This window comes from Notolepis coatsorum (assembly GCF_963971535.1).
Source record: "Notolepis coatsorum genome assembly, chromosome: 4".
NCBI classification, from domain to species: domain Eukaryota; kingdom Metazoa; phylum Chordata; class Actinopteri; order Aulopiformes; family Paralepididae; genus Notolepis; species Notolepis coatsorum.
The window spans coordinates 69,690,950-69,704,140 of NC_140168.1; the positions used below are offsets into that span (position 1 = coordinate 69,690,950).

Sequence of the window (13,191 nt, forward strand, 5' to 3'; positions counted from 1 at the left end):
ATTTTGCGACAATGACCGAGTAGTAGGCTATACATTATCCCGCTTATTATTACATGGCGTTTTCACATTCGCCGAAATGCTTGCTTGTGATTGGTCAATAGCCCCCTGACTGACCGCAGATTTTTCAATAATGACCGCAGAGCGCAGCTGTTCGCAATCAAGCCCACTGACACACTGTTTCAGTGCAATTAGACACTGCCGTATGCGACGAGCGGAGCCAGAACACAGAGGCTGCCCGCGATAATAATAATCACTTTATTTGGGCTGACAGAGCCACAGAACAACTGCGATTTGTCAAATGAATTAGGTATATTGTTAGTAAGTTAGCCATGTAATAAGCGGGATAATGTATAGCGCTGCACTGACAGCGGAGCCAGAGGCTGCCCGCGATAATAATAATCACTTTATTTGGGCTGACAGAGCCACAGAACAACTGCGATTTGTCAAATGAATTAGGTATATTGTTAGTAAGTTAGCCATGTAATAAGCGGGATAATGTATAGCCTACTCGGTCATTGTCGCAAAATAATTGACCTTCACTACGTTTAAAACACCTCGGCGCGGCTCCTCGGTATTTTAAACTCCGTGTCGGTCAATTATTTTGCGACAATGACCTCGTAGCCATACATTATCCCTTACTTACATGGCTAACTTACTAACAATATACCTAATTCATTTGACAAATCGCAGTTGTTCTGTGGCTCTGTCAGCCCAAATAAAGTGATTATTATTATCGCGGGCAGCCTCTGGCTCCGCTGTCAGTGCAGCGCTATACATTATCCCGCTTATTACATGGCTAACTTACTAACAATATACCTAATTCATTTGACAAATCGCAGTTGTTCTGTGGCTCTGTCAGCCCAAATAAAGTGATTATTATTATCGCGGGCAGCCTCTGTGTTCTGGCTCCGCTGTGTTCTGTCTCCAATAGTATCGCTCGTCGCTCCGCCCCCTGTCATCGCCGGCACGGCAGTGTCTAATTGCACTGAAACAGTGTGTCAGTGGGCTTGATTGCGAACAGCTGCGCTCTGCGGTCATTATTGAAAAATCTGCGGTCATTATTGAAAAATAATGACCGCAGTCGGGGGGGCTGTTGACCAATCACAAGCAAGCATTTCGGCGAATGTGAAAACGCCATGTAATAATTGGGTTTAATCCTAAACTCAAGGTCTATGAGGGCAACTCTCTCGGAGCGGTGCCAGGAAGATATCCTTGGTCAGGGAGTTTCATCCTGGCAGGTTGGTTACGGCTTGGTCCGTAATGCGCCTGCTCAGCAGGATGGCGTTGGCCCACTCTGTGGTTCTGCTTGGCCTCCCCTTTATGAGGAAAATACAGAGGTGGTTTTCCAGCATGAGAATCGACCCTGTGAGAGACAAGTGGAGGCGCCTGAGAGTCCCTATATCAGTGATAGGGGACCTCAACCACTGGAGGAAGCCAGGAACCCTCACCAGAGGTGTCCCCATGGGCAGCGTCACGTCTCACGTGACAGTCTTCTCTGACGCCTCCCTAACGGGGTGGGGGGGACATGTCAGACCAACGCAGTAGGGGGCAGTTGGCCTGCTCTGTCTACCCTACATATCAACTATTGGTACTGAAGGCAGTGCATTTGGTCCTTGGGGAGCTTATCACTCTGGTGAGGAACCAGCACGTCCTGGTCAGGACAGACAGCATAACGGCGGCTTACTGTATGTGAGCAGACAGGGCCCTCCCTGGAATACTGTATACTGCTCGGAATACTGTATGTGTTTCCCCCCATCCATCTGATACACCAGTTGTTGGAGTGGGTACATTGGGAACACAGGACTCTTATCCTGGTTGCGCCGGACCGGGGATCAGCATCACCCCGTTCTAATTAAACTCCTAGTGGCTCCACCATGGCCACTCCCATGGTCTCGGAGAGCCCTCTCTCAGGCACACGGCTCAGTGTTTCAGCCACCTGTCCTGGGACAGCGTCTGATGGCCTGGCTGCTGAGAGGTTGAATTTCGAAAGGATAGGTATTAACGCTGATGTGATTAATACCACCCGGAGCACGGTTTACGCAGGGAAGTGGCGTATATTTCAAGAGTGGTGTCAGGATGAGGGTCTGGACCCGATGTCATGTACTCTATACTCGGTTCTGTCCCTGCTTCAGTCTATCTGGGATAGGCTCTCGGCTTCGACAGTGAATGTGTATTCTGTGGCTATATCTTCAAGTCATATAGGCTTTGAGGGCAAGCCGCTATTGAGCCACCCACTTGTAAAATGTTTTCTGCTGGGCGCACGGCGTCTCAAGCCTATTAAAACGTAATTTGTCCCCAAGCTGGGACCTAAAATTAGTCTTGGTTAGACTGTTGGGTGCCCCTTTTTAACCTCTCGAGCATGCACCGTTGAATCAGTTGTCTTTTAAGACTGCGTTTCTCCTGGCCGTCACCTCCGCTAAACGCGTGGGTGTTATTTTTCGGTTCAACCAGAGTGCCTGTCTATACAGGGGGATAATGGAAGTGTTACTCTGAGGCCCAATCCAGCCTTTGTGCCAAAGAATATCCGGAGCTCTTATCGCTCCAGGGATATTGTGCTAAAGGCTTTCCACCCTCCCCCTCACGCAGGTGAGGTGGAAAAGAGCCTTCACCTGTTGTGTCCTATTCGTGCGCTGGCGATATATCTTAAGCGCACACAGGACCTCAGGGCAGGGCTACCAGTCAACTATTTGTTTGTCACGGTGGCCCTAACAACGCCTGTCACATTGGTTGTGCGAGGGCATCGCCCTTTGTTACACTTTGGCTGGACAGGTTCCCCCCGCAGGCATCATCGCATTCCACCCGTGGTGTGGCGGCCACTGCTGCCCTGCTTAGAGGGGTCTCAGTGGAGGACATGTGCGCTGTGGCTTTGTGGTTCTTTGGTTCTTTTGTCAGGTTCTATCTCATGGACATGACTGGGAGCTCTGTCTCTCATGCGGTCCTTAGTGCTGGGACCTCTTCTGCATCCTGCTACTATTGTTAGCAGGGATGTGTGCTGATGTAGACTGTGGGTTTTACGCACAGTTTACTCACATTTGTGCGTTTAGGGAAGCTGCGCCCTGTTACGCACAGTGTCCTGTCCTATCCTTATGCTCCCTGTTAGGACATGTGTGGGGCTAGGACCCTCTCTGCTTTTGATGGTCATGAAGGGATCTCAGGGGGTACATTTATCGGGGCTACGCGCTTGCTCTTTGCCCATTAGTCCAATAGGCGGAGCAAGACGCGAAGCCAGTATGAAATATAACGAAGGTTATTCTATAACCCTAGTTATGATTACTGGCAAAACGTATAGTCTAGAGAAACGATGACGTTAGAGCCCAATTCGCGCTTGCCCATTGTTGCTTTTTGTAATGCACATTTTCTGTGACTACATTATTTTACTTTTCAGTTGCTGCAGCCAATGAAAATCTGCTTACTACGCATGCTCAGACTGTTGTTCTATGGTAGTAGATGGACAGTGTATGGGAGTTCTCTCTTCTCTTGCTTATGGACATTTTCTCCTACACATCTGTCTCTAAGAAACTGAAGGTGTGCTGAAGTATTTACTAATAATGACAATGGAATAAAAAAAAATCCAAAAAACGGTTTATTATTATTAATAATTAGATATTGTTTTTACATTATCATAGGAAAAGAGCATTATGGAAGTCGACAGTATGATACAATTAAGACATTTACATGATTCACACATTTGTCCATCAGGCGAATGTAATTTAAATTCAAAACCACCAAAAATATCAACAACTCCTCTTCCCTCATGTGAAGAAATGCTCAGTGTCTAAAATGTAGTGGAGATTTCAGAAGCAGGGGTGGGGGCGATTGATACAGCAATATAGCTAAATATTATGCATGCTGATAGTATGTCCATACAGTGAATGATATTTAAAATTATTAATATTATCTATTTAAACTTTCTTGCTCGACAATCCCATTTTACTGCAATAAAAATGATTGTAATGAGGTTATCTAAGTTTTCCATTGGAGACATCATTTGCAGTTGAAAAAAGGTAATAAATTGCAATATATATCGCAATATCGAGACTAGTGATTATTATATAGTAGTATTTTCCCCGGAAATCAAGAAATGACCGCAAGAATATATTTATCTTTCAAAAAAATATCTATAAGAGGGGGATCTGTAACTTGACTCAAGATCCAGGTAGTTTCCATCATTTATCCAGAAACCAACTATATCCTGTAATCTAAAGGGGACATCTAATGGAAAATAGGCGTTGCTTTTTGTCTTTGTATGGATTTGGTCTGAAATGTCATTTAGACGCTGGGTGGATTACAATATCAATGACAGTAGGCAACTCCTTGCCATTTGGCCAGAGTTTTAAATCTTCAGATTAACATCCTGTTCAGAATTACTGCCCCTTGTGATGTCAAAGGCAAATATCAATAATTAATTAGCTGTGCTTTTTTGGAGTCAGGAACACTGCCTACCTAATTACTGGCCAGTTTGTAAAGGTGTTTTACTCTTGGGTGTGGGGCAGCCAGACAGGGAAGGAAATACTTGTGTGTTGCTACACCCACCAAAAACAGCCTGTTCAAGGAAAGAAGGAGGAGCTAGAAAATTAATTAAAAGTAGATTTAAACTAGTTTCTTTGCACATAAAAATACATACAGATTCAAGAAATCATATAAAACTGTTGAAATGATACATAACATGTCCCCTGTAATGAAGACGAACAGCGCAGAGCTGCTCCAGAGATAATGAATCAATGTAAGACCGACTCATAAATAATTTGTTTTACAACAAAAACGTTGTCGTAGTGCTAACAGTTCTCAAACCCAACATGCTTTTCAGTGTTTTACCAACTGATCCGTCCATCAGAGGAAGCACACAGCGGTGTCACTGTTGGTATGTCATGGCGACAGTTTGAGGAAATGGCTCGAGAAATGCCGGTTGTGTGTCATCTCCGTGGCAACAATTTTTTTTACAATTATCTTATTAAAAATGTCCAGGTTTTCCCAGAATGCATAGGAATCCCTCTGATAGTAACTGCCAATTCATATCAAGTTAAACTGCTGCAAATGTTTTCCTCCTCGTCTCTATTCTATGACACTTCTGTTTACTTCTAAGCTCATCTAGATACTCCTTACAGCTGTATGAAGTCTGAATGAAGACTCTCATGTGTCCTCGGGTTTGGTGCCATGATGGAGTCTTTGACTGCTTTCTCCCCCGTATGGACCTTCATGTGTGAGTCCAGAGACCTCTTCTCTTGATACCTTTTGCCACAAATTGTGCAGCAGTAAGGTTTCTCTCCTGTATGAGTCAACATGTGCCTCTTCAGATCTATCTTTTGAACAAATCCTTTCTGGCAGTGTTGGCAGCTGTAAGGTTTCTCCTTCTTGTGGAATCTCTCGTGTGTCTCCAAAGAGACCTTCTGACGGAATCTCTTCCCACAAAGGCTGCATATGAAAGGCTTCTCCCCCGTGTGAATCCTCATGTGTGAATCCAGATTTCCGATCTGCCGGAATCTTTTCCCGCAAACCCTGCAGGTGAAAGGTTTTTCCCCCGTATGAATCCTCTTGTGCACATCCAAATGCTGAGTCATGGTGAATTTTTTACCGCAAAGATCACAGGCATAAATTCTTGGTTTCTCTCCTGTGTGGCACTTGATGTGTCTCCTCAAAACGGTGTTTTCAATGAACGTTTTCCCACAGAACTCGCAGATGTAAGGTCTGTCCCCAGCATGCAGTTTAACATGCCTCTCTAAAGACCCTTTCCTGGGAAACTCTTTCCCACACTCTTTGCAGCTGTATGGCTTCTGTCCCGTGTGGATCCTCATGTGCATCTCCATGTCCCGAAAGCTGATTCCGCAGACGTGACAGATCTTGCTGGTCTCTCTGTGAGTCTGAATGTGAGCCCTCAAACTATCAGAGGACTCGGAATGCTCTCCGCACGCGCCGCAGACTAACCCCGGATCACTCAGGTGCGTTTCCACGTGCCTCACGAAGTTCCCCTTGTTGTGGAATTCATTGCCACACACTTTACAGCAGTGAGGAGTAGCCTGTCGTGATCTCCTGCGCTTGTTCTTGACGGAGGAGACGTCTATGGCGTCCTGCGGCGCGTGCGTCTTCATGTGCTTTCTGAACTCTGTGTTCTTAACGAATCCTTCCTCACAAACCTTGCAACTGAACGGTGTCTCGCCCGCGTGCGATTTCATGTGTCGCTCCAAAGAGCCCGCATGGCCAAAGTCTTTGCCGCAAATTCTGCAGTTATAAGGTTTCTCTGCCGTGTGAATTCTCATGTGCGTTACCATGTTCCCTTTCTGATTAAAGCCTTTGCCACAGACTTGACAGCTGAAGGGTTTCTCTCCTGTGTGAAGTCTTATATGGGTTTCCTGAGCCCGGATTGAAGGGAACTTCTTCCCGCACACATCGCAGGTCCTGCTGTTTTCCCTGTGAGACTGTAAGTGAGTTTTCAACGTCTCCGACGACTCCAAACGTTCGCCACACAGACCGCAGAGACCTTCCGATTCCTTGACGTGCTTCTCCACGTGCTTCATCAAGAAGCCCTTCCTGTCGAAAGTCTTTGCGCACACTTTGCAGCAGTGGGAGACAATGGGATAATTTTCGTCCCCTTCGTTTGCGGGTACAGGACTTCCTGGAGAAGGCGGGGCGGCGTCGCTGGCTGGTTCCGATCCTCCACAGTCCTCTCCGTCGGGTTGTGGCTCCGTGGGTCCAGAGGACGTGCTGGGTAGAGGCTCCGCCCGCTGGATCTGGTTCTGACGTGAGGATCTTTTTCGGCCTTCATCAGGACACTTTTTCACCCGGACAGAACGCTTCTGGGATTCTGGGGAGGAGAACCAGAATGGTCTTGGTTATTTTTCTATAAAATATCTATTTCATACAAACATGGTAGGGAAAAGGTGATGTGCATTTCCCTCCTTCAATAATCAATAATGTGCTGTGTGTGTGTTTGCATACACAGGATTCTAGAGGTCTGTGTCTGCAACTATTTTTTATATGTATTTATTATGGGTGGGAATCACCAGATGCCCCATTATCATGATACTAGAGACACAATATTGCGATTTATTACCTTTTTTCAACTGGAATGGAATGGAAACCTTATCTGCAATCAGGGTTCGAAATTAACGGGGGCTTGGGGCAAAATGCCCTCGAAAATTGACCAAATGCCCCCGAATATCAGTTAAGGGGGGCAAAAAAAGCCCCTGACAGTTTACTAATTATATATATAATTATATATATGCTCTACAGTGCGAGCATTTCCCTCGTATTGCCCCTAATAATATGTGTGTGTGCAAACCGGAAAAATCATTTACTTGCAGTGTGCGAGACAGACGAGTGATTGTGAAGAATTACAAAACAGCTCCGCTGTTAATAGTTCAGATTGAAACTGGACTGAAATTCAGTTTTTGGGTGGAATGTTTGTTCCAAGGAGGAGGGAGGCGGGGCCCGCTGCGTGTTACAGGCACTTGAGAGGTGCTGCGAACACAGAGAGAGCGCTCTGCTCTCATCAAGCATTACACTGCTATCTTAACGTTAGCAAGCTAAGCATCTGCATAGCGCGACGTGGCTGTGTAACGTTAAGTAACTTGTGTTCGGCGGGGAAAGACCATTCCATTTGTAACACAACTCCAAAAGAATAACATCCAAATCCGATCCCGATGCGCATTTCCTTCATTCCACAGCGCTGAGCGCGCAACGTATTTCATTGATCGATCTGGCCAGAGCCTATACTCACAAACGTTGCGTCAGTGGCGGCTCTACCACTAGGGGCGCTCAGGCGCCGCCCCCCCTCAGCTCCTACCCTGGTTATATGAGAGAACAAGACAAATACGTTTTTAGTTTTTTTGTTTTATAGCCCTATAAATAATATAAACATGTTTAAAATTAATAATATTTACTCATTTTAAGTATGTTTGTGTTTCCAATGCACAATATAACGTTATTATCGCAATTAAAAAACACTCGTTTTCCAAAGCAGGAAGTGACATCACGTTTTTTTTTATTTATTTTTTTTTTCCGTATTTCTCGCCCGGGCTAGAAGCGATAGCGCTCTGAGTGCGCGTCACAGTTTGATCGCTGTCTCCGTCACAGCCAATCAGTGCATACGGCGTTGTGCGTTGAAATATGACTATTATGTTGGAATCCGAGCGCGATTTGAAGCGGTCTAGGCAGCCGCGTGAACTTCCGTGAAGTATTTTCCATAGCCGCATTTTCGTGGAGACGCTCTCTGATTGGCCGACGCGATGCCAGTTTTTTTCCATAGCCGCATTTCTCGGGTTGGCTTACAGAGAGAATGCAACACAGCAAGTTCAGCAACAGCAGTTCAGTCGACTCGTCAACAACAACAGCAACTACACTGAGCTTAGGCACTCTTTCAAAGTTGGTTAAGGTTAGAGTTTGTCTTAGAGCATGGCGATAGAACGCCAGGTAGTTTGCAGGCTGTTCGAGGCGGAAATGGACAAAGACACAGCTCTTCACTCACACAGCTTGCTATATATGGATGCAGTGTGGAGGGACATGTATGGACAATGGATGGACATCAACACAGGCTGGATGGACAATGCCATGGAGTGGATATACTTTATCAACAAGCCAACAACAAGGTAGATTAGCGATCTTAACTCTAGTTTAATACATGATACGTTGTCTACTGATGCCGCATAACGTTGTAACGTTACAGCTACTGCTAGCTGTTAGCTCCGTTAGCTTAGCTCGCCACTTTTATAATTACTGCATGGAAACGGAGTAACGTTAACGTTTAAACGTTATGTCGAGGTCATACAATACTACAGTCGACATAAGGTTAACATTACCCCGTTTCCATGAAGTGTTTAAATAGCAGCAATCTTGTTGAAAATGTAACTTTACTAAAATGCTCTCTCTCTCTCGCTCTCTCTCTCTCTCTCTCTCTCTCGCTCTCGCTCTCTCTCTCTCTCTAATTTTGCGGCATGTGGGACATAACCACTCAGACAATGAATGGTAACTTGTTTAAAATAACGAGCTTTACAAATGTGTTTATTATTGAATGGATCTGACATCATCTGAGAGAGAGAGAGAGAGCGAGAGAGAGAGAGAGCGAGAGAGAGAGAGAGCTGTGCGTGTTTGTGTTGCTGCTGATGCATAATGAATGAATGGTGAGTTGTTTAAAATGACAACATACATGTGTTAATTATTTGATTTGATTGATCCGAGAGACAGAGAGAGATTGCTCCAGAGCATCTCAGAGCATTACATTTTCAACTCGACCTATTAACGAGAACTGCGACCTACAAGGCACCAGCGGCAGCGGCCGCTACTGCGTTGCGTGTGTGGGGTTTTTCATCAATTTGAAACAAGCCTCTTGACTGTTGGAATTAGGGATGTTAAAAATAAAATATCTAATAATATTATTCAATATTAGACATTCATTGATCCAGAGGCAACCGGTTATTATATCAAGACAACAACACAACTTGCCCTCACTCAGGGACAATAATATGTAATCTATTTAGATAGAATATGTATGTATTATTTACAGATAATTGAAGGTACCTCAAAACATGAAACCAAGCCATGATGTCACACATCGTGTGTGTGTGTGTGTTACTTGAACAATTGTCACTGTGCTCCTAAATTTCTGTGTGCTCCTAAATTTGTATTTAGATTTTATTTATAAACATTTTATTTAGGAGCACATGTGCTCCTTGGGAAAAAGGTTAGCGTAGAGCCCTATATATGGAGACATTAACATTACGTTATCAAACATACGAAGACTGTAAAAAAAAGTTTCAACAATGTTTTATAATCTTTATGTTAATTTTCATTATAAAAATGTTGTGCCCCCGAAATACAAAAAAAGCCCCCGAAAAGCTATTAAGGGGGGCAAAAAAAGCCCTTGAAAAAAAATGTTAATTTCTAACCCTGTCTGCAATAATATATAATCTGTTTGAACTATTAACACTTTGAGTGCCAACAACGAGATTCTCGTTAGTTCATGCCAACCGCTGAGTGCCAGAGAGACGAGAGATCTCGTTTTTGATCGTTATTTGTATTATTATCGATTTCCATTCATTTTTCATCAATCTAGCCTCACGTTACCAGTGGGGATCTGTCTGAACTCGAACAGGGAAAATACCACCCCCTATCGTTTCTCCGGATCCCCTTTGGATTGGATTGAATGAAATGCATGGAGAAAAAAAAGTCCTGCTTCCACATTTTACTTGTCAGACAAGTAACCGGAGACGATCCAAGTAATCGCCCACCACCAGAACAGCGGAAAATGTGTTTCCAGTACCCAGCATTGGATATTTGGAATGGCGATCAGGAATTGGAATAATATTTTTGGAGAACATCTGATCTGAGGTAAGGAATCTATTTTACCAGTCTTGGGATAATCAGAGCTATTTTCACCTATATATCAGCGTGTGCCATATGTGTGTATGTGTGTGTCTGTGTGTGTGTGCGATCAGGAAATAAGATAATCGATTTTTCAGCCCGCTTCTATAGCGTGCAAAAGTACACATATACTATCGATAATCTAGCGTTCATTTGAAAACGATTCATAAATAGGCCGAAAAAGTGTTTTGTGTATTCCAGTGTATTCTAGGGAGATGTGCATCTCCATCACTGAGGCCGATGCGATGCGCATCTCGATACGGTGCCACTGCCAACGATACATTAACGATACATTTGAAGCACCGGGCGATGCGATGCGATACGATTCACCCCTGTTGAGATACGATACGATTCGATACGATTTTATTCAACATAATGCGATTCGGGGCGATACGATCAGGGCACGAAATTAGAGCCCGCCACCCACCATTGGCGGGCAGATTTTAGGTTTGGCGAGTGAGACTGAGAGGTATGTCCGCCATGTGGCGGGCAAGCAAATAGTCATGTGAAAACCGATCTAAAAACATGATCAAATTCTTAGCGGAGTTCTCACTCGCTGACTTCTGTCTCAAGCACACAGACCTGCAGCACACTGCTCCTCCTCCTCCTCCTGCCCCTCCCAAACCTGTGTAAACACAGAGGCTCCTATTGCATCGGGCAGTCTGCTGACTGCTCTAGTCTAGTGGGACCTCCGTGAGCTAACGTTAGCTACCGTTACAAAATGACCCAGTCAACTATTCACTTTTAGTTTAATACATGAGGCATTGTCTAACGTTATCTAGCCGGCTAGCTACTGTTAGCTCCTGATATCAACAAATGCTCCAGCAATAGTCTAGTAGTGCATGATACCTCCGTTGGCTAGGTAGCTCACGTTAGCTCACGTTAGCTCACTACAAAATGTCCCAGTAAACTAAATAGTTCACTGAGGCGTTGTCTTAAAGATAGCTCCTGATATCAATGTCTTATAACATTGATTCGATGCGTATTCGAGCCCCTGGCTTCCATCGCATGAGGGCATGCTGAATGTGATTTGACCAAAGCAGAATATAGGGTCCAGCTGCAGCGCCGGAGAATCCTTGCTGGAGCTGGAGGCTACTCGAGTATACACACAGACTGTTTGCAGATAGTGAGCATTTTGACTTGTTGCATGCTGGCGATGTCTCGCAGATAATACAACTACAAGTATGATTATATAATATATATATTTTATAAAAATAAAAAAATTATATATATATATATATATATATATATATATATATATTTTTTTTTAAACCAAAAACGATCGGTATCGGCTGATATGGCTCATAGACAATCGGTGATGGGTATCGGTGGCAAAAACCGTGATCGGGGCATCCCTAATTATGTTCCGTTATATCCTGCAAAGAGGGTAGAGTGAGGAGTCTGATGATGTTTAACAGTAGGTTACAATTTAAGCTTAAGATTGAATTTACATGTATTGATTAATCAATCATCAATGAATATATTAAAATAATTTGCTTAAAATTTTACTCTGGCCTCTTATTTAAGTGTATTCTTCAACATATGACCCTATCTACTTGAAATTGACTGAATTGTTTTTATATATATGTGACACAAAAATGCGTTTTCTTTTGGCTGGTAAGAAATATGCTTGGCGGGTAGACTTTTGCACAGTACTGTGTTTTCTATCCACTTTAGCTAAAAACACACACACACACACACAATGTATATACACACTACTGTGAGACAATAATAATCACACACAAAGGGATTGTCAGCCCTGTGCAAGGATAACAACCTACAGCTGAACAAGCTAAAGACCCAGGAGATGATCGTGGACTACAGGAGGAAGAAGACCGACATACAGCCCCTGTACATCGACGGGGGATGTGTGGAGAGAGTCTCGGTCATCAAGTTCCTGGGTGTCCACCTGGAGGATGACCTGACCTGGAGAATCAACACCACGGCGATAGTAAAAAAGGCACAGCAGAGACTCTACTTCCTGAGAGTACTAAGAAACTACCACCTCAGACAAGACCTGCTTGTGTCTTTTTACCGCTGCTCCGTGGAAAGCATCCTCACCTACTGCATAAATGTGTGGTTCCTCAGCTGCACAGCCGCAGAGAGGAAGGCGCTCCAGAGGGTCGTCAACTCGGCCCAGAAGATCATCGGCTGCCCCCTCCCCTCACTGGAGGGACTATACAACTCCAGCTGCCTCAAAAAAGCAGTAAAAATACTTTAGGACCCACACCACCTGGGCAACAAGCACCTCGTGCGGCTGCGCTCGGGCAGGCGTTTCAGCGTCATGCCCACCCGGACTAACAGACTGAAGTTTAGTTTTTATCCCAGGGCCATATGTGCACTAAACTCAGCTAAATTTTAAAACAACAGTCTCCTTGCACCCCCCCCCCCCCCACGCACACACACACACAACATTAAGAGATAGTGCAATTATATTTTATACCCCCCTGTTTTATTAATGTTATTTACGCCCCACCCTGTTTTTATATTTAACACTGTGTTTATGACTGTTTTTATTCTTATTTTACTAGCACCTAGGGTTGCATTTTTTTAATTTCGTTGTAACAACTGTAACAATGACAATAAAGATCTATTCTATTCTATTCTATAATGGCTTATAGCAGACTTAATGATTTTATAATATTTCAGATAATGAAATTAAATGTTTATCATCAACTATCCAGTTAGTATTTATATTGTAACGTTTGGCCACTTTAAATCATTGAATGTAGAGAGAGAGAGAGAGAGAGAGAGCGAGAGAGAGCGCGTTTGAGTTTGAGCGTTCTGATGCTCCGTAGCTAACCACACCATGATGGCATTTTGTCAACAACAAAGTTT

The 13,191-nt window shown here is 44.1% G+C and overlaps 1 protein-coding gene across 2 annotated transcripts in view; it reads right to left on the minus strand.

The window, feature by feature from the left end:
• Positions 1 to 13,191, minus strand: part of LOC311226373 (uncharacterized protein) — a 42,677-nt gene that overhangs the window by 8,802 nt on the left and 20,684 nt on the right. Inside the window, exon 2 of one of the 2 annotated variants that reach the window (XM_084311802.1) lies at positions 3,646 to 6,799. The exons of the other annotated variant lie outside the window; for it this stretch is intronic. Coding sequence (XP_084167928.1) covers positions 5,100 to 6,799 — 1,700 coding nt within the window. The 3' untranslated portion in view covers positions 3,646 to 5,099. Of the gene's footprint in view, positions 1 to 3,645; positions 6,800 to 13,191 lie in introns of those variants that run through there. 2 annotated transcript variants of the gene reach the window in all.